General features: G+C 41.6%; 1 protein-coding gene across 1 annotated transcript in view; it reads right to left on the reverse strand.

The window, feature by feature from the left end:
- Positions 1–26,748, reverse strand: part of METAP1D (methionyl aminopeptidase type 1D, mitochondrial) — a 169,503-nt gene that overhangs the window by 71,150 nt on the left and 71,605 nt on the right. The window contains exons 2-5 of the mRNA XM_040441220.1: positions 19,715–19,884; positions 15,822–15,971; positions 13,394–13,542; positions 8,364–8,406 (exon numbers count right to left, since the gene is read on the reverse strand). Coding sequence (XP_040297154.1) covers positions 8,364–8,406; positions 13,394–13,542; positions 15,822–15,971; positions 19,715–19,884 — 512 coding nt within the window. The remainder of the gene's footprint in view (positions 1–8,363; positions 8,407–13,393; positions 13,543–15,821; positions 15,972–19,714; positions 19,885–26,748) is intronic.

Consider the following 26,748-nt stretch of genomic DNA (forward strand, 5'->3'; position numbering starts at 1 on the left):
CCCCGTCAAAGGACTTTGGCTACTTTCACACTTGCGTTTTTGCCTGATCCGACAGGGATCAGCAAAAACGCTTTCGTTACTGATAATACAACCGTCATGAACTCCACTGAAAGTCAATGGGGGATGGATCTGTTTTCTATTGTGTCTGAGAAAACTGATCCGTCCCCATTGACTTGCATTGTGGGTCATGCTGGATCAGTTTTGCTCCACATCCCAGGAAAGAAAGAAAACTGCAGCTTGCTGAGGTTTGCTCTCCGGTATGGGAACGCAACCAAACGGAACGGAATGCATTTTGGAGCATTCCATTTTGTTCGGTTACATTTCGTCTCCATTGGCAATGAATGGGGACAAAACGGAAATGTTTTTCTCCGGTATTGAGCCCCTATGACGAATCTCAATACCGAAAAATGTAAACACTAGTGTGAAAGTAGCCTCAGTTCACATGGAGCTCTACCAAGAGTTGGTTAATTGGCTATGAAATAGGCCGTGCTTGTATGTATGGTAGGAACATTGATTTATAAGCCCCAATTAGCTGTGGCTACAGTTCTGTGGAATAAGTTGGTGCCATATAAACAATGTGATGAATTTAGAATAATTGCATTCATAGTCTGTGGCTAGGTTAACGGTTAACACGTATTGAAGTCTATATGTATTTGGCACCTATAGCATTTATTACCCAAGAGTAGAAGTAAAGTCTTGTATAATCTCAAAGTGTTTCACAACTATTTCTTTAGATGTGTTTTTTGTGACCGGATCCGTTTTTTCCGGAACACTTAGGGTCGGATCTGGCATTAATGCATTTCAAAGTAAAATAATGCCGGATCCGGCATTCCGGCAAGTGTTCCGGAATTTTGGAAAGAGAAAATACTGCAGCATGCTGTGTTTTTTTCTACATTCAAAAACCGTACAGTGACTGAACTGAAGACGTCCTGATGCATCCTGAACGGATTGCTCTCCATTCAGAATGCATTAGGATAAAATTGATCAGTTTTACGGCATTAAGCCCCTAGGACGGAACTCAATACCGGAAAAGAAAAACGCTAGTGTGAAAGTACCCTAAAACAATAAGCCTCAATTGACTTCGAGGACTCAGATTTCTCTCTCTAGTTTTCCGCTGTTCGGCGAAGAATAAACCTTTGCAGAATTCTTTGTCGTGTGTTAAAATCACGCGGTGGCCTCCAAATCATTAACGTTGGGAGCGACGTATAAACACACAGCGTGTTCTGCAGCAAAAGGGTTAAAGGTTCCTTCTGCTGCAAATGGAACACAACACTATCTTCGGGGATTTTAATAAATGTAGGGAACACTGCAAGCAAAAGAGTTGCTGTCCAAATAGACTGACATACACAGGCCAATGTAGCCTCTAATGACAGAGTAAGATAATGACAGGCCCTACTCCAAATCAGCAGGAAGAGGAAGATCAATCTCGCTAGAGTGAAAGAAAAATGCTGCCTTTCCCCCACGTTCGCTCATCTCATACATATCTATCTTCGGCAGCTGCTCAGTACTGCAGCGCTCTGCATTAACTACACCAAGGATCAATAACAATTACACCTTCTCAAAAACATGACACATAGCGGGATTGGGCTGACATTTCACTTAGGCCTACACTGATCTCAGTTCATCTGATTCCAGCCTTAAATTCATGTCAAGCCCGGGTCTGCTTGGAGTAAACCCAGGGTTAAAAAGGAGAGAAAAAAAAAAAAACTGAGCGAGAGAGAGAGAGAGAAAAAAAAAACCCCCAATAAAAACAGCCGCGTAACAAGTAAACAACATCAACAAAAACATTCCAGTGTCCGGGGATTTTATAAATGAAAATATCATTTCCAAACAGATTTGTATTGTCATCTGTACAAAAGAAGAAGAGCTACCGAGTGTTATTATCTGTGCTGACAAAGACGTCTCAGTAAGTGTACTTACATTTCACATTCTGCAGTGAATTTATTTATTGGCTTACGCTGGAGTCGGAAACAAAATGGCGTTCTTTAGCTGGAGGGGAACTACTAGTCTCAGCAAGCAGTTTCAGCCAGAGAGTCAAATATACAGTCAGGTCCATATATATTTGGCCAGAGACAACATTTTTCAAATTTTTGTTCTGTACATTACCACAATGGATTTTGAACAGAACAATTCAGATGCAGTTGAAGTTCAGACTTTCAGCTTTAAGTCAGTGGGTTGAACAAAATGATTGCATAAAAATGTGAGGAACTAAAGATTTTTTTTTAACTCAATCCCTTCATTTCTGGGACTCAAAAGTAATTGGACAAATTCAATAATTGTAAATAAAATGTTAATTTCTAATACTTGGCTGAAAACCCTTTTTTGGCAATGGCTGCCTGAAGTCTTGAACTCATGGACATCACCAGACGCTGTGTTTCTCCTCTTTAACCCCTTCAACACCGGGCCTGTTTTCACCTTCCTGCCCAGGCCATTTTTTGCAAATCTGACCAGTGTCACTTTATGTGGTGATAACTTTAAAACGCTTTGACTTATCCAGGCCATTCTGAGATAGTTTTTTCGGCACATATTGTACTTCATGACACTGGTAAAATGGAGTAAAAAAAATTCATTTTTATTTATAAAAAAATACCAAATTTGCCAAAAATTTTGAAAAATTTGCAAATTTCCAAGTTTCAATTTCTCTACTTCTATAATACATAGTAATACCTACAAAAATTGTTATTACTTTACATTTCCCATATGTCTACTTCATGTTTGGATCATTTTGGGAATGACATTTTATTTTTTGGGGATGTTACAAGGCTTAGAAGTTTAGAAGCAAATCTTGAAATTTTTCAAAAATATTCAAAAACCCACTTTTCAAGGACCAGTTCAGGTCTGAAGTCACTTTGTGAGGCTTACATAATAGAAACCACCCAAAAATGACCCCATTCTAGAAACTACACCCCTCAAGGTATTCAAAACTGATTTTACAAACTTTGTTAACCCTTTAGGTGCTCCACAAGAATTAATGGAAAATAAAGATACAATTTCAAAATTTCACTTTTTTGGCAGATTTTCCATTTTAATAATTTTTTTCCAGTTACAAAGCAAGGGTTAATAGCCAAACAAAACTCAATATTTATGGCTCTGATTCTGTAGTTTACAGAAACACCCCATATGTGGTCGTAAACCGCTGTATGGGCACACAGCAGGGCGCAGAAGGAAAGGAATGCCATACGGTTTTTGGAAGGCAGATTTTGCTGGACTGGTTTTTTGACACCATGTCCCATTTGAAGCCCCCCTGATGCACCCCTACAGTAGAAACTCAAAAAAGTGACCACATTTTGGAAACTACGGGATAAGGTGCCAGTTTTATTGGTACTATTTTGGGGTACATATGATTTTTTATTGCTCTATATTACATTTTTTGTGAGGCAAGGTAACAAAAAAATGGATGTTTTGGCACCGTTTTTATTTTTTATTTTTACAGCGTTTACCTGAGGGATTAGGTCATGTGACTTTTTTATAGAGCAGATCATTACGCACGTGGCAATACCTAATATGTCTACTTTTTCTTATTTATTTAAGTTTTACACAATAATAGCATTTTTGAAACCGAAAAAAGGATATTTTAGTGTCTCATAGTCTGAGAGCCATAGCTTTTTTATTTTTTGACCGATTCTCTCAGTTAGGGTCTGATTTTTTGCGGGATGAGGTGACGGTCTGATTGGTACTATTTTGGGGGGCATACACCTTTTTGATCACTTGCTGTTGCAATTTTTGTGATGTAATGTGACAAAAATAACATTTTTTTAAACAGTTTTTTTTTTTTTTACGGTGTTCATCTGAGTGGTTAGGTCATGTAATATTTTTATAGATCTGGTTGTTACGGACGTGGCGATACCTAATATGTATAATTTTTTTTATGTATTTCACTTTAGCACAATAATAGCAGTTTTGAAACAAAAAAAATTATGTTTTAGTGTCTCCATGTTCTGAGAGCTATATATATATATTTTTTTTGGGTGATTGTCTTAGGTAGGGGCTCAATTTTTGCGGGATGAGGTGACGGTTTCATTTTGGGGGGCATACGCCTTTTTGATCGCTTGGTGTTGCACTTTTTGTGATGTAAGGTGACAAAAATTACTTTTTTTTTTTACACAGTTTTTATTTTTTATGGTGTTTATCTGACAGGGTGGATCATGTGATATATTTATAGAGCCGGTCATTACGGACGCGGCGATACCTAGAATGTGTGAGTTTTGTTTTTGTTTTTTCAGTTTTTTATTATAAAATAAGGGGAAAGGGGCATTTTTTATTCTTTTTTACTTTATTAATTTTATTACTTTATTCATTTTATTAAAAACACTTTTTTTTTAAAACTTTTTTTACTTTACTTTATTTATGACATTCACTTTTGGGGGTCTGATCCCCTCTGCAATGCATTACAATACATCTGTATTGTAATGCATTGCCTGTTAGTGTATGACACTGAGTCATACATTAACGGGTTGCCTAGGAGACGCAGTCTGAGGCTGGATCTTCTAGGCTCCCATAGAAGGCAGTTCCCGATGCTGTGCAAGGCATTAGGCAGCCTCTGCACGGCATCGGGCTGCCTTGTGTCGCATCGGGTCCCCGCCACAGCAGTGCGGGGACTCGATGCGATCGTTCACCTGACACAAACCTCTTCTATGTCGCGGTCAGCGGCATAGAAGGGGTTAATCCGCCGGCATCGGCTTTTACAGCGATGCCGGCGGATACAGCAGGGGCCTGGCTACCCCCGCGCGATCACTATGACGTACTATTACGTCAAATTGCGGGAACTCAGTGGTTCCCATGACGTAACAGTATGTCAAAGGTCGGGAAGGGGTTAATGCTCGGCCAGGCCTTTACTGCAGCGGTTTTCAGTTGCTGTTTATTTGTGGCCTTTTTGTCTGAAGTTTAGTCTTAAACAAGTGAAATGCTCTATTGGGTTCAGATCCGGTGACTCGGCCATTCAAGAATATTCCACTTCTTTGCTTCAATAAACTCCTGGGTTGCTTTGGCTTTATGTTTTGGGTCATTGTCCATCTGTATTATGAAACGCCGACCAATCAGTTTCGCTGGATTTGAGCACACGGTATGTCTCTGAAAACCCCAGAATTCACCCAGCTGCTTCTGTCCCGTGTCACATCATCAATAAACACTAGGGCCCGGGGCCACTGGCAGCCATGCATGCCCAAGCCATCACACTGCCTCCGCCGTGTTTTACAGATGATGTGGTATGCTTTGGATCATGAGCCTTTGCCATACTTTTTTCTTTCCATCATTCTGGTAGAGGTTGATCTTGGTTTGATCTGTCCAAAGAATGTTCTTCCAGAAGTGTGCTGGTTTTTTAAGATGTTTTTTAGCAAAGTCCAATCTAGACCTCTTATTCTTGAGGCTGATGAGTGGCTTGCACAGTGCAGTGAACCCTCTGTAGTTACTTTCATGCAGTCTTCTCTTTATGGTAGATCTGGATATTGATACGCCTATATCCTGGAGAGTGTTCTTTACTTGGTTGGCTGTTGTGAAGGGGTTTCTCTTCACCATGGTAATTATTCTGCAATCATCCAGCTCTGTTGTCTTCCGTGGGCGTCCAAGTCTTTTTGCATTGTTGAGGTCGCCAGTGCTTTCTTTCTCAGGATGTACCAAACTGTAGATTCTGCAGCTTCTAGTAGTGTAGCAATTTCTCGGATGTTTTTTTTCCTGTTTTTGCAGATGAAGGGTGGCTTGTTTCACCTGCATGGAGATGTCACGGCTGAGGATGGGGGAAACCCTCAGCCGTGAGGTGCCAGGTGTTGAAGTAGCTACTCGGCCATGAAGCCACAGGACAGGGAGCAGGTCACCTCCTACAGCGTCCCTACCCTGACCCTAACTCCTAACCTGCATGGGCCGACCTTTAAGGTAGGAGGGCCCATGCGCCGGAACCTCGGAGCCCTGTCTTACCCTCCGCAGATCCCTGAGCTAGGAGCTGGGTAAGGCAACCTACTCCTCCTTGACACGGAGGAGCAGGAGCCTCAATGGCCAAGCTGTTGGGAAAAGGGGAACAGAAACAGCAATACGGAAATGGCAGGTGAACAGACATTCACCAACCTGCCACAGCCCTGCTGACTGGATCCCTAAACAGACAGGGATCCAGAACCGTTATGCTGCACAAACACATATGAAAATCCCAACAGACAAACTTGCTACAACACACACATAAAGACATAGGCAAACATAAAACTATACTATGAACTGTAAACTCAAACTATGAACTCAAACTTAAACTTTGACCACAGTGGTGGCTCTCACTGGCGGATGAAAAACACAGGAGGCTGCTATCAGCAAGCATGCTGAAGCAACCTACTGAGCTCAGCAAGAGAGAGGGTCTTTATAGGCCCAAGTGGCCACACCCAAGGATTGGACACACCCAGTGACATCACACACACACTGGGAAGGAAGTTAACCCTTCCAGTAACACAGAAGGGAAAACAAACATACATAAAGGGAAAGTGCACACAAAACATAATACACAGTGCACACAACACACACACTTAACAATAGGGTTGCTAGGTGTGACCGCATGCCAGGGCAGCAAGCTACCTAGCGACGCTCAGGCTGCTCTGCTGCTAAAAACAACACTGGTTGTCCGCGGCAACCACAAGTGAGGCCACAGACAAGCGGCCCTCACCCGTGGTTGAATGCCCATACAAAACCGCAGACAACCGCATGCGGTAAAGGAGTCACGGTCATGGGCATGGCCGTGACAGGAGAGCTCCTTTGACCGCATGTTTACTTCTCAGCAAAATCTTCAAAATGCAAGCACCACACCTCAAATCAACTCCAGGCCTTTTATGTGCTTAATTGAGAATGAAATAATGAAGGAATCGCCCACACCTGCCCATGAAACTTTGAGTCAATTGTCCGATTACTTTTGGTCCCTGTAAAAACAGGGTGCCTGCCACACGTAAAGGAGCTGAAATTCCTAAACCCTTCATCCAATTTTAATGTGGATACCCTCAAATGAAAGCTAAAAGTCTGGACTTTATGTCTATTATATAACTATAACTTGAATATGTTTTAGTAAACAGGTAATAAAAACAAAATTTGTGTCAGTGTTCAAATATATATGGACCTAACTGTATGGTCAATATAAAACGTAAGGAGCATCACCAACAATCTATGTTGGTAGCAGGTCATGCTGACACTAAGGGTATCGTCACACAGTAGATTTTGATAGCCGCGGCAGAAGCCGCCAGGGCTTTTCACAATGAATGCCACAGACCCGATCAAGGATTAGCCCCACTGAATAGAGCTAAACCGCAAGTGGACGCCCGCCGCTGATCTTCAGACACAGCGCCAAGAAGAGGCATGTCCCTTCTTGGCGCAGTCGTGACTTTAACCTGGCCGTGCAAATGGTAGTGCTGCCTCCCTCTGAAAACAATGGGAGGTGGCCACTGGCGGAATTTAGTTGGGTAATCCGTGCCAAAATTCCATTGCCAAGTTCAAGCATGTGAAGAGTACAATTACAGGCGGTGGCCCCACTTTGGATTTCATCACAGAAATGCTGCAGGTTTATACACACCTCCCCAATACCCCTACCGCTGCTGTTCCGACGGTGCCGGCAGTGCTTTACTTCCTGCTGACTTTTCAATACAGCAGGGAATGGTTGGGAATGCCGCTCAGCATTAACTGGTGGAGGCCGGTCATCGCTGTGATTGGCTGAGAGCCATTTTTTGGAGCAAGAAGTGAAGTGTAGCAAAGACCATGGGTATGGCAGTGGCAGGAGATCGTCAAGGTGAATATAAGCTTATATAAATTTTCTGTAACCATTTGTCGGCCAAGGGACAGCTTGTTTATTGGACTGGAATACCCCTTTAAAGTCTGCATGGTATGTCAAGTCATGCACAGATTTTGTGGTGGATATTTTCTGCATCATATGGATGAAATTTGTTTAAAAAATCCACACACTTTTCTTCTATTGTAAATGCTGCAGATTTTCCGTTTGTAATTCCACCGTGGAAAATATGCAGCACACATCTTGAAGTTGGAGTTGATACTGTGCACATCCCCATTCACTTTCTAAGGAAACTTTCTGCACAGATTTTTGTCCCGCTGCGCTTATTTTGCAGGGAAAAAGCTCCAGTCAAAGACAATGGGGGTAAATCCTTGTGCGGATCTGCTGCAGAGCCATGGCAGAAATGTCAGTGACAGCCTCAGATTTCTTCCATAGAAATAGGCGCGTCAGATCTAATGCCGAGGTGTGTTCTAGACCCTTGGGAGCCGGAGAGCTGGGGAAGGGCGGTGACTAGTGTGGAAAATAGGACTGGGATTACTATTTATTACACCCCATTTGGTTTGAAGGCGAGAAATGGTGGAACGTAAAGCTAATAAGCAGTGTTTAAAACATGACTCACAGTGACGTCTATGTTGATAATGTCTCCATCCTCAAGAGGTCGGCTGTAAAAGAAAGAAGAGAACGTTGCCTTTGGTTTCAGGGTTATCATTGAGCGTCATCATTTACTATTGTAAGAAGGGCCTTTATAGAGAAGTATTAATGCTGGGAAATGTTCTGTTAAAGGGTTACTCCAGGGTTATTGTATTTTCTTTCCAAAAATGGGACAATACAACTGGGAGGAGTGATAAGAAAGACATAATGATGTATGGGGTATGCTCACGTTTCTCTATCAGTCTTAAAGGGACACTTCCAAATATGTGATTTATTACACATTAACAGCCTATATGTGAATATTCTAGGTCAGGGATACCCACACTGCGGCCCTCCAGCTGTTGAAAAACTACAACTTCCAGCATGCCTGGACAGCCTACAGCTATTAGGGCATGCTGGGAGTTGTAGTTTTGCAACAGCTGTCACCTAATGTTGTCATGCGGATTACCTGTCAGATAACATCTTCCCCTCACAGCAGCAGTAAACTGACAATGGATTACTTATCGATATAGAAGGTCTTATGATTTATCTTAACAGCTACAGAAAGACAATGGGGGTCATTTATCTGACTGGTGTAAAATAGAACTGGCTTAGTTGCCCATAGCAACCAATCAGATTCCACCTTTCATTTCTCACAGCTCCTTTGGAAAATGAAAGGTGGAATCTGATTGGTTGCTATGGGCAACTAAGCCATTTCTGCTTTACACCAGTTTGATAAATCTCCACCAATATCTTGTTTTTTTTTATGAACACTCATTTCTGATGGCAGTGAAAGCACAATCAGGCAGCTTCTCAGAGGGCTCTGCACCGTTAGGCTTCATCTGCTCTGCTCTTGCAGTGCGCGGATTACAAATCCCATATACTTTCTGTGGATCCGTACTCCGCATGCTGGAAATGCCGAACAAAGCTGATGAAACCCAACAACGCAGAGCTCTCTGTGTTTTAGGCCACCTTTAAAGGGGTTGTTTTTCTGAAGGCAACCCTTGTCCACCAGCTCTATTAAGACGTATGGGTGTCATAGATGGCAGATATTCAGAAATCTGTATCTATAAGCCAAAACGGAGGCAAACATTACACATTATGTAAAAGTTGGCTAAACCTGTCAATGTCGGGAGAAGGGGGGATCAGACATGTTGAATTTAAACATGGCCAGTTACCACATGAAATACGCTGCTGCCAAAAGTGTCTGGCAGTGGCGTATCCCTTTCTCTCCACTGACATAAAAAAGCAAGGCTGTCTGCGCCTGCATGATAATGGTGGACTTGGAGAAATGTCATATTATTGGAGAAACTGAGAAAAATCCAGCAATATTTAAAAACAACGCGGCCTCACAGTTAAAAGGGGTTGTCTCACTTCAGCAAGTGGCATTTATCATGTAGAGAAAGTTAATACAAGGCACTTACTAATGTATTGTTATTGTCTATGTTGCCTCCTTTGGTGGCTGGATTCATTTCTCTCATATCACATTATACAGGGTGGGCCATTTATATGGATATTAACTTCCTGTTTGTGGCACATTAGTATATGTGAGGGGGGAAACTTTTCAAGATGGGTGGTGACCATGGCGGCCATTTTGAAGTCAGCCATTTTGAATCCAACTTTTGTTTTTTCATGTGACACATCAAACTTATTGGGAATATCAAACTTATTGGGAATTTCACAAGAAAAACAATGGTGTGCTTGGTTTTAACGTAACTTTATTCTTTCATGAGTTATTTACAAGTTTCTGACCACTTATAAAATGTGTTCAATGTGCTGCCCATTGTGTTGGATTGTCAATGCAACCCTCTTCTCCCACTCTTCACACACTGATAGCAACACCGCAGGAGAAATGCTAGCACAGGCTTCCAGTATCCGTAGTTTCAGGTGCTGCACATCTCGTATCTTCACAGCATAGACAATTGCCTTCAGATGACCCCAAAGATAAAAGCCTAAGGGGGTCAGATCGGGAGACCTTGGGGGCCATTCAACTGGCCCACGACGACCAATCCACTTTCCAGGAAACTGTTCATCTAGGAATGCTCGGACCTGACACCCATAATAAGGTGGTGCACCATCTTGCTGGAAAAACTCAGGGAACGTGCCAGCTTCAGTGCATAAAGAGGGAAACACATCATCATGTAGCAATTTCGCATATCCAGTGGCCTTGAGGTTTCCATTGATGAAGAATGGCCCCACTATCTTTGTACCCCATATACCACACCATACCATAAATTTTTTTGTTCCAACAGTCTTGGAGGGATCTATCCAATGTGGGTTAGTGTCAGACCAATAGCGGTGGTTTTGTTTGTTAACTTCACCATTCACATAAAAGTTTGCCTCATCACTGAACAAAATCTTCTGCGTAAACTGAGGGTCCTGTTCCAATTTTTGTTTTGCCCATTCTGCAAATTCAGTGCGCCGATCTGGGTCATCCTCGTTGAGATGCTGCAGTAGCTGGAGTTTGTAAGGGTGCCATTTGTGAGTAGCTAATATCCGCCGAAGGGATGTTCGAATAATGCCACTCTCCAGTGACATGCGGCGAGTGCTACGCTGTGGGCTCTTGCTGAATGAAGCTAGGACAGCCACTGATGTTTCTTCATTAGAGACAGATTTCATGCGTCCACATTTTGGCAAATCCAACACTGAACCAGTTTCACGAAACTTAGCAAGCAGTTTGCTAACTGTAGCATGGGAGATGGGTGGTCTCGTAGGGTGTCTTGCATTGAAATCCGCTGAAATGACCCGGTTACTGCGTTCACCAGACATCAACACAATTTCTATCCGCTCCTCACGTGTTAACCTCGGCGACATGTCAATGGCTGTAAACAGAGAAACTTGTAAATAACTCATGAAAGAATAAAGTTACGTTAAAACCAAGCACACCATTGTTTTTCGTGTGAAATTCCCAATAAGTTTGATGTGTCACATGACCCTCTTCCTATTGATAAAACAAAAGTTGGATTCAAAATGGCCAACTTCAAAATGGCCGCCATGGTCACCACCCATCTTGAAAAGTTTCCCCCCTCACATATACTAATGTGCCACAAACAGGAAGTTAATATCACCAATCATTCCCATTTTATTAAGGTGTATCCATATAAATGGCCCACCCTGTATATTGCTCGTATCCATGGCTTATGACCACCATGTAATCCAGCAGCGGTGGTCATGCTGGCACAGTATAGGAAAAAGAGGCGTCCTCTATGGTGGCCGAGACCTTGGGAGCTGCATGTGCAGTAGCTCCTGTCCCAGCCACCTTGTATCTGCGCTGTAGCGGTGGTCATAACCTCCGGATACGAGCAGTGTGTAATGTGATGGAAAAATGGATCCAGCCAGCAAAGGAGGCAATATGGACAATCACAATACATTAGTAAGTGTCTTGTATTAACTTTCTTTACATGATGAATGCCATTTGCTGAAGTGACACAACCCCTTTAACGAGGACTTAGGGGCTGTCTCAATGTGGCTGCTTGGAAAAATTGGAGTGCGGACAAACAGCAAAGTGGCCCAACACTCTATTAGTGCCCCTGCCACATTGTTTTAGTGACTGGCATGGGCCACAGCAGTTGAACCCCATCGATTGAACATTGCACTTGCTGGCATATCGTAGCAATATGGCACCAATGTCTTTGAAGACACTGCCCCTTTAAAGGAGTTTCTAAGATTTTGCATTGTTTAGAGAAATTACGGACAAACTATACATTTTTTTTACTTGTGGCTAACAGCAATGTTTCTTGTAGAGACTGGCCCGATGAAGAAGTTAATCCACCCTTGAAATTAATTGTTTTGGTTCCCAAATTATCTCAGATTTTGAAATCTGCCACAATTTCTGAGTGTACTGAAAGGTAGACTTTCTCGTCCTGCAGCAGCAATTCATATCTTCTCAAGTTGAAAGCTGAAATTCATATCCACCATTTTTCACAAATCTGATAAGACAAGTGATTTCTTCTTGCTCTGACAGGACAGACAAATAATCCCGGTGATCAGTCCGTGAGTCTTGAGCTATTGACCACATTTTGCCTCCTCCCAATATCTGCTTGTATGCACTCAGCTGAGTGGGATTTTGGAAAATCATCCATGAATACGATTCGGTAATATTATGCACACATCCAATACTATTACTTGTCTGTCCAAATAATAATCCATGTGTTTCCAGATAATAATCCCCCATACCGGAAAGGGATTATGTTCACTCAATATACTTAGCTGTCAGAAATACACAGACAATTATCAACTCACCTGTGATATTTAGGGCATATCTCCGAGACATTTTTGGCATACCCACAGGTTGTGCCGGACCTACTGATGAGGTACCCGCTGATCTTCACTTCCTGTCCAGACACGGGAAATGTCAGGAAAGGCATGCTCGGCCAATCTCCAGCCTTGAAGGGTTTGTCTCACTTCAGCAAGTGGCCTTTATCATGTAGAGAAAGGTAATACAAGGCACTTACATCACATGTATTGTGATTCTCCATATCGCTTCCTTTGCTGGCTGGATTCATTTTTCCATCACATTAAACGCTGCTTGTATCCATGGTTACGACCACCCTACAATCCAGTAGCGGTGGTCTTGCTTGCACGCTATAGGAAAAAGTGCTGGCCTCTCTGGTGGCCGAGACCGCGGGACATAGGCTGGTGCTTTTTCCTATAGTATGCAAGCACGACCACCGCTGCGGGGTGGTCGTAACCATGGAAACGAGCAGTATATAATTTGATGTTAAAAAAATGAATACAGCTAGGGAAGGAAGCAAGTGATTGAAAGTGCCAAGAAAGGCCCGCTCAGCCAGCATGTCAAGACGGACCGAAAAGTGGAGAGCAGCGGGGACCGGAACAGCAGCAGTGGGAGATTGGTGGAGGTAAAAAGCATCTTTTTCATAATTAACCATTTCTAACTTGATTTTTTAGAAATAATCTGCCTGCAATATACCCTATGAACCTTATTTACACAAGGCCATGCAATCAGGGCTCTAAATGGCTTCTTTTGAACCACTATGAGTAATTGAAAGAATAAAGTACCTATCTGGAATTCCATGGCAGACCACATTGTTCACAGAAGTACACACAGATTTAGGAAATCCTCCGTAGCCTAATGGGGATGGGTACGCATTCCGACCGATAATGTTATGATGAACAAATGCATCTATTTCTTCAGTTGTCAGGCCAACCTGAAACGGGAGACACAAGGAGACAGACATCATGGCTTCTGTCAGTGCATCACCTGTAAGGTCTCTGCCCTACATATACACCACATTACTACCGTCCGTGAAATATCAAACAGGCACGGTATTGTCTTTGATTCATGAATCTCTAACCTTAAAGTTGTTGTCTCACTTCGGAAAATGCCATTTATCATGTAGACAAAGTTAATACAAGGCACTTACTAATGCATTGCGATTGTCCATATTGTCTCCTTTGCTGGCTGGATTCATTTTTCCATCACATTATATACTGCTCATTTCCAGGGGTTAAGACCACTGCTGAAGAAGCGCAGATACGAGGTGTCCAGGAAGGGAGCTGCTGCGCATGCGTGCCTATGTGTTCTCCCACAGTCCTGGTCTCCTACAGTGGGCAAGCACGACCATTGGTGCTGGATTGCAAGGTGGTCGTAACCATAGAAACTAAAAGTGTATAATGTGATGGAAAAATGAATCCAGCCAGCAAAGGAGGCAATATGGACAATCACAATACATTAGTAAGTGCCTGGTATTAACTTTCTCTACATGATAAATTCTATTTGCTGAAGTGAGACAACCCCTTTAACTGTTTTAATTGAGAAATCTTAACTTTCAAATGTAACAAGAATAATTTTTGTGGCATTTTTGGGCTAAATGTTGCTATCAGATGATAATTAAAATACTATATATTAAAGAGACTATGTGAAATAATTAAAAAATCTCGGACAAGCCCCTGAAAGGCCTAAAATAAATGATCATACTATACTTCCCTCTTCTCCTGCCGCTGCTTGTTCCCAAACTGCTGGTCTAACGCTGATGACACTGTCTGGCTGCAGAAGTCACGTGCCATCCACCTGCGTGTTACCATCAGTGTGATGTGCACAGGTGTACAGCATGTGACCTCTGAAGCCAATTACGGTCTACCGCTGAGGACAGTGGTTGCTGCAGCAGTAACACGCCATCACCACTCCACTTTGTAAACAATCCGCAGCACGAGGACCACAGGTAAGTGTAACATTATTTTTTCATTTGGGGGCTTGTCCCAGATTTTTTGTTATCTGAGACGAACGCTTTAAAGTCGGAAGTTGTCTACATACACTGTGTTTGTCTAGCAACTTTTTAGAGACATTTATGTTACCAGTGGCAGTTGTAGCAAAACATTGCATTTTTTCAGGTGTTTTTTTCCTCCATTGATTTCTCAACAGAATTTCAAAAACATTTGCACAAAAAGATTCAAACTACAATTTTACACAACGGATTTTGAAAATCCGACTCTCAAAATCTGTGCAGATTTATGAAGCAGGTTTTTTAGACGTGTTTTTTCATGCACATCTGGTGTCATTTTTTTGTGCATTTTTTAAACCAATTTGTGGTGTATACTTCATTCCAAAACTGCAGTTTTTAGTGCAAATTCGTGCCAAAAACTGAGCATACGGAGCAGGTTTTTGACGCCTCCCATCTATTTCAATGGGAAATTCAGTACAGATATAAACGTAGGGCATGCTGCTTCTTTTTTCCGCCGCAGTATAAATTGTGCCAGAAAAAAAAGCAAGTGCTGCTTCCCCTTGAAATTAATGGGAAGCTGTTTGGAGTTGTTTTTTTCTTCCGATTCAGACGCATAGAAGGTGCAAAAAGAAACAAAAAACTCAGTGTAAACAGACAATTTGTTGGGCAGACTACAATCTAATTAGACAATAATTTAATATCCACATGGAAATGGAAATTCTCGGTCAGATTTGGGCACAATTTGACTTGTCTGTAGTAGACATGATATAAAGTACAGTATATGAAACCTACTCTAGAGTAGTCAACAAACTAACAACAAACAGTAAAAGCACCGACTGAAAAATGATCTGAAAAACCTAGTGGCCATATGTGGTATTTCATTTTTTTCTGCTCTCTCAGTACCATATTTTATTGACTAGGGAGGATCTTGTCTGCCGCACATGGCTTTTGACTAATCCAGGCTTAATATATACAGTCACTAATCTATAAATATGTACTTTGTACTATGAAACTTCATATTTTTTATTTTTCACCCTTTAAACTCAAATAGCTTTGATTTCTGTATAAAATGAAATTGTATTTATAAAGGAATCAATGAGTATGGTCCTGCATATTTCTTTTTTAATAAAAAAATAATTTTATTATTAATATTATAAATATTTTGTGATAGCAATTTAGCGGTAACTACATTCTATAAAGATCTGTATCTGATACACCCAACAACTGTATTTATATTTCAACCATTGATAACTACACCCCATTACCTTTAAAACTCTTCCAGCCATGAGTAAAATATGACGGGCTAGTTGACAAGCCTGACGAAGCCCTTGAATCTGATCTTCGTCCTTAATTTCAATGAAGTCTCCCCAGTCAGGCACAATGCCTGTCGTCACATAGTCTGGCTTCATTATATGCTTGGAGGAAGAGGATTGGAAACGAAGATCAGAAAACAGCATGACAATGGGATCATTTTCTCAGACAGTCCCTACTTGCTTAATGGCAACTTGCCCTTTGAGTTCGAAGAGTGACCTTCATGAGCCACCAAGCAAACCCTCAAGGCTTCTTCAGTGTTCCTTCCAATGCCCTTTTGAACTTAACATTGCCTATTACAAGAAACTTACACAGCCTGTGAACTATGCACAGCGGTACAAGAAAAATGTTCACGGACACAAATTTCCTAAAACATAATTCCTAAAGTAACGAGTCCATGTCAAGAGGTAGAAAATTGGTTTCTGGCTTTCTAGGTGGTAATACCGTGGCTTGCATTTTTTATTTTTTTTTGCAAGTGCTACAGATGAATGAAACAGCACTCTGCAAACCAAATAAAGTACAATAATGCCATAGTAATAGAAAATATTCTGGTGCTAATGCTACATTTATTTAGTAAATTTGAGATTCTTGGCAATTACATTTTGTACAAAATTATTTGGGCCCGTCTGCCACACGTCAAGGCGATCTCTGTAAGACGGGAACCTTGACGTTTGGCAGACGGGCCCAACTAATTTTGCACAAAATGTATTTGCCAAGAATCTCAAATTTACTAAATAAGCGAAGCATTAGCACCAGAATGTTTTCTATTACTATGGCATTATTATACTTTATTTGGTTTGCAGAGTGCTGTTGCATTGCAATTTTTTCTTTGTGTTTCTAGCCATGTCAGTGTGCATCTGCGCATCGGGATGTGCTGACTGACCCCCTTTTTTCTTTACAGATGAATGAAAAACATGTGCTGAAAAGATTTAGATAATAAGTAGGAAGTGAGAATTTGGGTATTCCGATCTGTCAATTCAGCCTAGGTGAATTATACCTTTCCTTTACCTTGGCTTCAGAGCCTTGTCATGTAAGAAAACACTTTAAGGAAACCTTCCTGCTCTTGGTAAGTAACCGGAAGACTGTCGCTGTAGTACTATAGTATGTAGTATCTATGTGATGAGGTTTATGCTCCGCCTATCCAGCAGGATAAGGCTGTGCCACCAGAGAATCCAGATGCCTATGACCGACACTTAATGTTATAACTAGAGATGAGCGCAGTTATGAAAAATTCGATTCGGCTCCTTTGACAATTTTTTTTGTGATTAATTACTTTGTCACAATGAGCATTTCTTTGTCTACAGTGGGCGCAATGACGGGGAATGGCGATAACGCTGCCCCCGTGATTGAACCCCTCAAATGCAGTGTTCATTGCTGATCGCAGCATCTGAGGTTACCGTTTAAGCCTTTCAGGAGTTAATCAGGGAAAAAAATATATAATAAATACTCATCTTATCCATTTGCTCGCGTAGAGGTCGTTGCAGCCATGCTGAATGAAGACACCACGCGAAATCTCACACAGTGATGTGATGACGTCATCACGCTGGCCCGGCGCGGTGACATCAGTGATGTCGTACGTAACCCCACAAGAGATTTTGCATGGTATATTCAATCAAGATGGCTGTGACGGCCTCTTTGCATGCATATGGATGAGGTGAGTATTTTGTTTTTTGTTTTTAACCGCGATTTCCCGAAAAAATTGATTTGTTAACACGAAGCGTGAGGAAATTCTAATCAAATTTTTCCTGAAATTCAAATCAAAGTAAATTTGTTTGATTCGCTCAACACTAGTTATAACGCTAACTGCTGTCCATCTGCTGTCATCAGAAATGAAGAACACTAAATAGAGAGGCTCTAGGGAAAAAAAATTGAAAATTTGAGCTGCAAGAAACGTGACAGTATAATGCTTGATACTAGGTGACTAGTTGGATCATAACAAAGTCAAAATGGGACTCTAGTGCAGGTCCACATCTTTGGGTCATCCAAATACTGGTACTGTGTACTGTTACATAGTTTATCCAAGCATTCCATAATCCAGGATAGGAACACATGAGTATGGGGAGGAGCGATCGCTAATGTCATCCCTCCCCCCCATACTGAATCATTGCTTGTCGGCAGCACGTTCTGCTGCCGGCAAGTGCTGATTTTTAACTTGCTGAAAGACTGCAGTGACTATAATGGGGGAGGGGCGGAGTTCCAGCGGCAGCACGGCAGCGCATACCGAGAGGCGGCCGAAATAAAAGTATGACATGTCGTACTTTTATTCCAGGCGCCTCTCTGCATATTTGCCGTGCTGCCGCCGGAACTCTGGCCCGCCAAAGTCTTTCAGCAAGTTAAAATTCAACAGATCCAATCCTTTTCTTCCCCACCATCATTGGTCGAGGTATTGATAGGAGCTGCCCGTATCAACCAGCCCTACTGAGAACGGCGGATTTGGTCAAAAATACTGTAAAGTGAATGGGGGCCTTTACCCTTGGCACTGCTCATATAAAGCAAGATAACCGATGTTTATAAATCTGGCGTGTATGTATGGCCTATAAGATTCGTCACGCGAATTAAGCCGCTCTCTCCGTAAGGAGAGATAGTACTCCCCAAATCCTGACCTAGACCTCTCATCCAGTTAAGCCACTACTCTCTGCTCTACACTGATGAGGGGTAATCACCCCAAAAGAGCTGTCTGCAGATGAGATGCTGGCTTATTTAATATCCAAGTCATGTCTCAGGGTGTATCTAAAGGGTCGAACCTTGACCTATAGGATAGTTACCTTACATCTGGTGGTATAAGAGGTGTATGGGGACGAGCGATTGCATTAGTGAGGAACGCTTCCTTTCCGACAATAGCTTGCTACATCGGGCCATGCAAAGGGGCCTTATGTGTTTCAGGTTTCTTCTTCAAGAATCCCGTGAAATACTATCCAAACATCTTAAAAGGGTTGCCCACTTTGGATAATTCTTATTTGTTACAAGGGTCCATTGGTAATAAGCTGTTCAAAGGTGCCCCCCCCTGCTAGGATCCCCAGCGATCAGCTGTGATCTGTGGGGAAACCTGGTAGCACCATTTCACAGTGCCCATTTGAAGCAATGGATTGTCTATGTAAAGACGGACAGGTCGTGCGTATAAACAAATCATCTAATAGCTTGAAATAATATCATTTCTAAAGCATCACATGGCCGCTCTTTATCACATCAGTCGCTTTCTGCCAGCCATATAACTTTTCGAGAGGAACTTTCTGAGATGCCGAATCCCAGAGCCCTTGCTGCTACGGCAGGTGAATTGCAGTGCCTGCTGCCAGCGGTATATAATATAAGATGTATTATTATCACAAGCAGGCTGTTTTTTTCTAGTTCAGGAAGATAGTAATGGTTACATAAAAAAAAGGAAAAAACCTTATTACAGCAGCTTATGTTTTTCTTCAAAGGCAACCACATCAACTTCAATACAGGCTCATCACATTCTCACCAGTCTGTCTAATGACGAAGGCACCGGTTGGCTATCGACCATAAAAACACCTTATTTACTTAAATCATTTACTAACATTATGGCACATTTTAACAAGTTCGCCGGCCACTTCCTTGGAGTTGATGCCCACCTGCCGATGTCTGCATCATTGGACAGATTGGCTGTAACTATCTGTCTGGAAGCCGGGCTCACCTATGCACTGATTACCTATTCTTCATAACACTATCCGGCTGGGAGCAGAATACATGCCGCTCTGTTGTTCGGGATTTAAATCCCCGACCAGGATTTCAGCTCCTGGTTGTCAGTAGATGAATGTACTTGATCAGTAGTGCAGTCAACCTTTATATTTGACTGGGAAAAGAATCAGATAATAGAAATTACAGTTACCTCGGGAACTGGAAGAGTCGGGGAAACTGTACCTGGCCAAACTATATTATAGGCGAAGCTTCTTTGTCTCCGGAAAAAGAAACATCTCCTTTGTTGAAGGTTTAACTGCCTGTGTAAGGAGATATGATTGATGGATGGAGAGAAAACTCTATGACAGCCAGTCACATAACCTGCAAGAAGAAAAAGTGAAAAGACAAATCACAGTTATTATATATTTTTTTATTTTCGTAGACATCATCAAGTTAAACAGTTTAAATCAACATTTGTCATAACTGAAAACTTCGGGAAGCGAAGACGTTAGTTTTCCTGTTCATCTAAAACTGCGTTTTTAGAAACGTACATGGATAAAGTAAAGAAAGGAAAATACAACGTATTGTTTTATGTTATACTATGTATTTATTGTTCAATAAAAACGATTTGATTTAAAAAAGAAACGTACATACATTTTGGAATTATTAGCATATACTCATAACCTGCAGAGCAGCGCTCCACAACCCATGGCTCTCCAGCTATTGCAAAACTACAACACCTATCATTGCCTGATAGCCTCAGAAAAGTGGAGAGCATAGGATTTCAGCTGTGAGGGGTGTGTCAGTTGCAGAAATTTTATATATACACACTATGGCGGTCATTTATCATCTGATTCATGCTAATTTTTGGCGTCATTAGGTTGCAGATTTTGTCGCAAAGGTATTTTGCAACAAAATCTGTGACTTTACCCTTCTCACGTCACTTTTGCGAAGTGGTGGAAAAAGGGGCATGGAATAGGCGGGGGAGAGGGCACCTCATAATCTCCAACTGCAATGTAATTGCATGAGTTTTGTGGAAATAAAAGACTAGGGGCAGATTTATGAAAACTATAAAAAACCAAAAACATTTTGTAGCGCACAGAAACTAAATATAATTAGCTGTGATGTGATTGGTTGCTGTAGGCAACAAAAGATTTTCTTCCACAGTCTCACAAAATGTCCAAACTATATGTATGATATGGATTAAAATAAGCCTGCTGATTACCGGCCAGCCTCACACCTGTGAAAATCTTCTAGTTGTAGCGATCATAGCCTTGCACCAGTCAAGGATCTGACCAGAACCATGGAGGGCACATATGAAGAATTGGAATGGGGGCTCCACTACTTCGAGACCACAGTTCATAAAAGGAAAAGTTGATCGTTGTTTTGGTCTTCATGTTGAGCTATGTTCATGCAGGATTGCATGACTTCTCAGGACATCAGGAACCCCCGCCGATCAGCTGTTTTGAGAAGGCACTGGTGCACCTTCTCACAGCTTACCAAGCACACAGCCGTACATTGTATAGTGCCTGTGCTTGGTTTCGCTTTCAGCTCCATTCACTTGAATAGGGCTGAGCTGCTCCTAGGCCACGTGACAAATGAATAACAAGCGCCACAGTCTTCTCGAACAGCTGATTAGCGGGGTCCTGGGTGTCAGACCCCCTTCGATCAGATACTGATGACCAACCCAGAGCATAGGTTATCACTATAAAAATTTCAGAAAACCCCTTTAACCTCCCATCTGCAACAACGCAAAAAAGATGTCTCTGCACACTGGGGACCTGCACCGCCCAACGTCAAAAGAGAAGGGGTTAAAAACCTCTGATCTTCTTATGCTTAGGTCATATGGGTAGTCCTAATCAATGACTGACACCTACGTCTGCATGACTAAGCATACTGATGAGGCTGTCAGTCACTGGGTAGGACCGCCCACCGGACTCCTAAAAGAGCAGAGGTGTAAATGAATAAATCAAGAGTTTTAATAAATCTTTTCCCACAAAACTTCAGCTCCTCCTGCTCTATACCATGCTGCCTCCAGACTGTACTGTATTTCGTGGTGACAGGTTCCCTTTAAAGGATAACTTACTAAGAGATTTTAAAAAAACAACAACATAAAAATAGCACAAAATAATGTTGTACTACCTCGAAGTTTAAGCCCTAGGATAAAAAAAACATAAAAACAATCATGACAATTTTTTGGTCAGCAGAATTAATTTTTGCGGAGATCTGCCAAAAATCTAATGGTTGGCACTAGCATCCCTTAAAAATAGTGTGCCATGCTGAAGGCGATCCTTAACTGTCCTAATCCAAGATAAGTGGCAGTTGTCCATCCTTTAACTCTTTCATAGAAATAACGTATATTAAATTTGGCCAAACTGAAAGGCCATGTCGGCTAGAAGATTAGTAACTTTTACCAACCGGGGATCTCATACTCCAAGGGACATGACAAAGGCCAAATTAAGAAAGAAGCTTAAAGTGCCCCTAAAGACCAGGCTACAGGAATAGCCAAATGTTAAAGGAAACCTGTCATCAACTTTATGCTGCCCATACTAAAGGCAAAATAAAATAGAGACAGGTGAGTTGATTTCAGCGGTTGCTGAGAACCAACATCACAATCATTGCAGACTGGGCCTGGAAAAGAGTCACGGCCACCTGAGAAGAGTCCTGGTTATTCATGAATTCCTGCTGATGATTGACAGTCTTCTACCTTCTACCTCTTTCTTTCTAGGAGAGAACTGCCAATCATCAGCGGATGGGCGGGGAGAGCATGAGATTATGAATAACCATGACTCTTCTCAAGTAGATTTGACTCTTTTCAAGGCCTGGGCTGCAATGATTATGATGCTGGTTCTCGGCAACCACTTACTTTTAGCTCATGAGTGACACACCACTGAGATCAGTATTTCTGTCACTATTTTATGCTGCCCTCAGTGAGGTCAGCATAAAGTTGATAACAGGTTCCCTTTAACAGATATGATTTTCAGCAATCCCTGGATAAGGATGTCCCATGTACGACAGACAGTTCACGTGTCAAACTGTAGACTTTCTGCCCCACTTAGAACAGCTTAGTGGACCATGCCAAATATCTGTGCAGGCATTCTCTAATCTGACATTTGAGATGCTAATATATGGAGGAAATACTATGCTAGCAATAAGTTTTCATCCTTGTTTTATTTTGTACTAACAGAATTTACTGACTGTATGCGTGATCTTTATATCTGTACTTGTGCCGTTGTGTTTTGGGTCATTCAGAGCAACAAATCTAGGTGAGCATGTTGTCAACTGGAAACCCATGATCCATGAAACATCAAGTCTCTTTCTACAAATAATTCAGAGAGTGACTGCTGTGGGCACCTCTGTTCTGGTTCTACAGTTTTGATGGCCAGTCCTTGCCCAGAAATATAGTACAGACCAAAAGTTTGGACACACCTTCTCATTCAAAGAGTTTTCTTTATTTTCATGACTATGGAGGCATCAAAACTATGAATTAACACATGTGGAATTATATACATAACAAACAAGTGTGAAACAACTGAAAATATGTCATATTCTAGGTTCTTCAAAGTAGCCACCTTTTGCTCTGATTACTGCTTTGCACACTCTTGGCATTCTCTTGATGAGCTTCAAGAGGTAGTCCCCTGAAATGGTCTTCCAACAGTCTTGAAGGAGTTCCCAGAGATGCTTAGCACTTGTTGGCCCTTTTGCCTTCACTCTGCGGTCCAGCTCACCCCAAACCATCTCGATTGGGTTCAGGTCCGGTGACTGTGGAGGCCAGATCATGTGGCGCAGCACCCCATCACTCTCCTTCATGGTCAAATAGCCCTTACTTTCAAAGTTTTCCCAATTTTTCGGCTGACTGACTGACCTTCATTTCTTAAAGTAATGATGGCCACTCGTTTTTCTTTACTTAGCTGCTTTCTGATTGCCATAATACAAATTCTAACAGTCTATTCAGTAGGACTATCAGCTGTGTATCCACCTGACTTCTCCTCAACGCCACTGATGGTCCCAACCCCATTTATAAGGCAAGAAATCCCACTTATTAAACCTGACAGGGCACACCTGTGAAGTGAAAACCATTTCAGGGGACTACCTCTTGAAGCTCATCAAGAGAATGCCAAGAGTAATCAAAGCAAAAGGTGGCTACTTTTAAGAACCTAGAATATTACATATTTTCAGTTGTTTCACACTTGTTTGTTATGTATATAATTCCACATGTGTTAATTCATAGTTTTGATGCCTTCATAGTCATGAAAATAAAGAAAACTCTTTGAATGAGAAGGTGTGTTTAAACTTTTGGTCTGTACTGTATATGCCCGTATTTTTCGCTCTATAAGACGCACTTTTCCCCCCCAAAATGGGGGGAAAATGGCAGTGAATCTTAAACCTAATACTAATAAGCACCTCTGTGTCCTGACAGTGTACAGCTGTAGTGCGAGTGTGCACTGCAGGAAGATTGAGCTGGATCTCCTGAGTGGCGGCGCTGTCTGGAGCAGGAGACGTACGTTGTTTTATATTTTGTCTGATCTAAGGTCCGATGAAGATTGGGGGTCTGATATGAGGTCTGATTAACATTGGGGGTCTGATAAAGGTTGGGGGTCAGATCTGAGGTCTGATGAAGATTGTGGGTCTGATCTGAGATCTGATGAAGATTGTGCGTCTGATCTGAGGTCTGATGAAAATTGATGGTCTGATCTGGGGTGTGATGAAGATTGGGAGTCAGATCTGAGGTCTGATGAAGACTGGAGGTCAGATCTGAGGTCTGATGAAGACTGGGGGTCTGATCTGTGAGCTGGACCTCCTGAGTGATGGCGCCATCCGGAGCAGGAGACGTATGTTGTTTTATTTTATTTTTTGTCTGATATGAGTTCTGATGAAGATTGGGGGTCGGATCTGAGGTTTGATGAAGATTGGGGTCTGATCTGAGGTCTGATTAACATTAGGGATCTGACCTGAGGTCTGATAACATTGGGGATCTGATCTGAGGTCTCATGGAAAATATTTTTTTCTTATTTTCCTCCTCTAAAATATAGCTTTGTCTTATGGTCAGGGGCATCTTATAGAGCAATAAAAAATACAGTATTAAAATCAGTACATAATAAGCTCTGCTTTGAGTTTTCCACAATAACCAAGTGACCAATCTATTATTGGCTTTCCTTCCTATATGAATTTCTACAAAGAGAAGGACTCTGGGTGAATGCAGACATTTACGATCTGAGAAAATAGCAAGTTATATGAAACATATTCTTAGGAGGAAACTTAATTTTTTTTTAAAGGGCTTCTTCAATTGTGATCAGGTGAGGCCAGTACATTTGTCCCCTGGCAATTTCAATCTATATTTCTAGTACTTAAGATAAAAAAAAGGCATGCAGATAAACCTTAGTAGGTTGCATTATGGTAATCTTTTCATAACACTGAAGTGTTCTTGAAAAATCTTTCAGTGTATTATGCACACACACATTTCATTTTTCAGAGAGTAAAGAAAGTCTCGCATTTCCATTTTCCCCCAGCACAAATGTATTTATTGGGGCCAATCAAAGAAAATCACTCGAGCACATACATTACGGCCATGCTCGCTCACGTTAAATCCCCCATAATGCAAAAGTTTGCATAAAATTTGCTATTGATAACAATATAGAAACATGAGGTTACAGCCCATTTCTGCTTCTTCGCTGCTGCTTCCCATAAGAAAGAAAGCAAAAAACACCAGTCTTTTACCTGAAACGATACCAATTGTCCAAAAAAATAATAATATCTGGAGAGGAAGAGGTCTTCATTTATTTTATTTTTTTATTTTTTTTGCAAAAAGAAATATTAATAAAAATGGCATCTTAAATTTCGACCTTGTTTAAAGAGGACCTGTAACCCCTCCTGACATGTCTGTTTTAGTAAAATTTTGCATCCCCCATTGAATAATAATTCTGAAGCATCTATTCTTACAACTGTATGTTCTGCAATTCCTCTATTATTCCTAATATAATTTTAGGGATAAATAGCTAAAAGGGTGTTACCATTCCCCTTTGTCAAAAATGTGTGTCCCTGCACCGTCTGCCACAGGCAGCATTTACTGAACAGTGTCAGATAGGGCAGGGAAACACGGCCAAATGGTAACACCCAGCTGCCAATCTATCTATACTTATCTAATAGGAATAACAGAGGAATGATACTACATACACAGTTATGAGAAAATATGCTCCAGAATGGTCATGTAGAATACAGTTATTTACTAAAGCAGACATGACAGGAGTGGTGACAGGTCCTCTTTAAAGAAGGTTAAACTATAGTGGGTTGTCTTCTCTGTCTGCTCATACTCAGGAAAAGTGGTGGAATGGATCACGCAGTTCTTAACCCTTTCCCACAAACCGACGTGCATGTATGTCATCATGTATGAACAGCACGGCGAGCTGCTGTGTCCCTGTGATCACCATCAGGCAGCCACGCTCCAGAAAAGTCTGATCTGAGCTCCAAAAACACTTTAACCAGAGGCCAAGATAGGATTCTCAAATGGAATGTGTGACCGAATTTATTTTTTTTGCCAGTGAAAACTTTTCTTTCTAATCTGATTTTATTTTCTGTCTGTAGATTTTTTTTAAATTCTATTTTTCCGAACACGATTATGGAGGCGGCCATCGTGCCTGGACTGTTCATAACAGCATTTAGAGATATGCTTCACGGCAGCCACATGGGCCATAGTAACACTGGTATGGAGGGGACCTCATTGACTAGATGGAGTAGATAATCTGTGGCATCAACTATTATGAATGGTAGATCCTGTGTTATCTGTATAGAGGTGATATCTGTCACCTGCCTGTGGTGATAAGCAGATGACTACAGTAAAGTGACCTATACAGAGCAAGAAGTGGCAATTATAAGACTTGGTGGCCAGTGTGAAACCTTAAGGATTTTATGGTTTGTTTGTTTTTTGGATTGGAGACACCTGGTTGTGTGGCCTCATTCACGTCAAGGGGACTGCACTGCAGTTTACTGCCTAGTAGAAGTCCAGGGAGCCACTGTGCAGGGGTTAAAACAGTGAAAGAAAAAACACCTCTACGTCCTTGCAGGTTGGACTCCCACCGATCATATCCTAGCGAAATGCCATCACATTGTAAGATGGGAAAACATCTTTAATATAGGCGTACTCAATGTAAGGCTACTTTTACATCTGATCCCCTGACGAATCAAGCAAAAACGCATCCGGTATATAATACAACCGTCTGCATCCGTTCAGAATGGATCCAGTTGTAT

The sequence above is a fragment of the Bufo bufo genome, chromosome 7 (genome assembly GCF_905171765.1).
Source record: "Bufo bufo chromosome 7, aBufBuf1.1, whole genome shotgun sequence".
Lineage (NCBI taxonomy): Eukaryota > Metazoa > Chordata > Amphibia > Anura > Bufonidae > Bufo > Bufo bufo.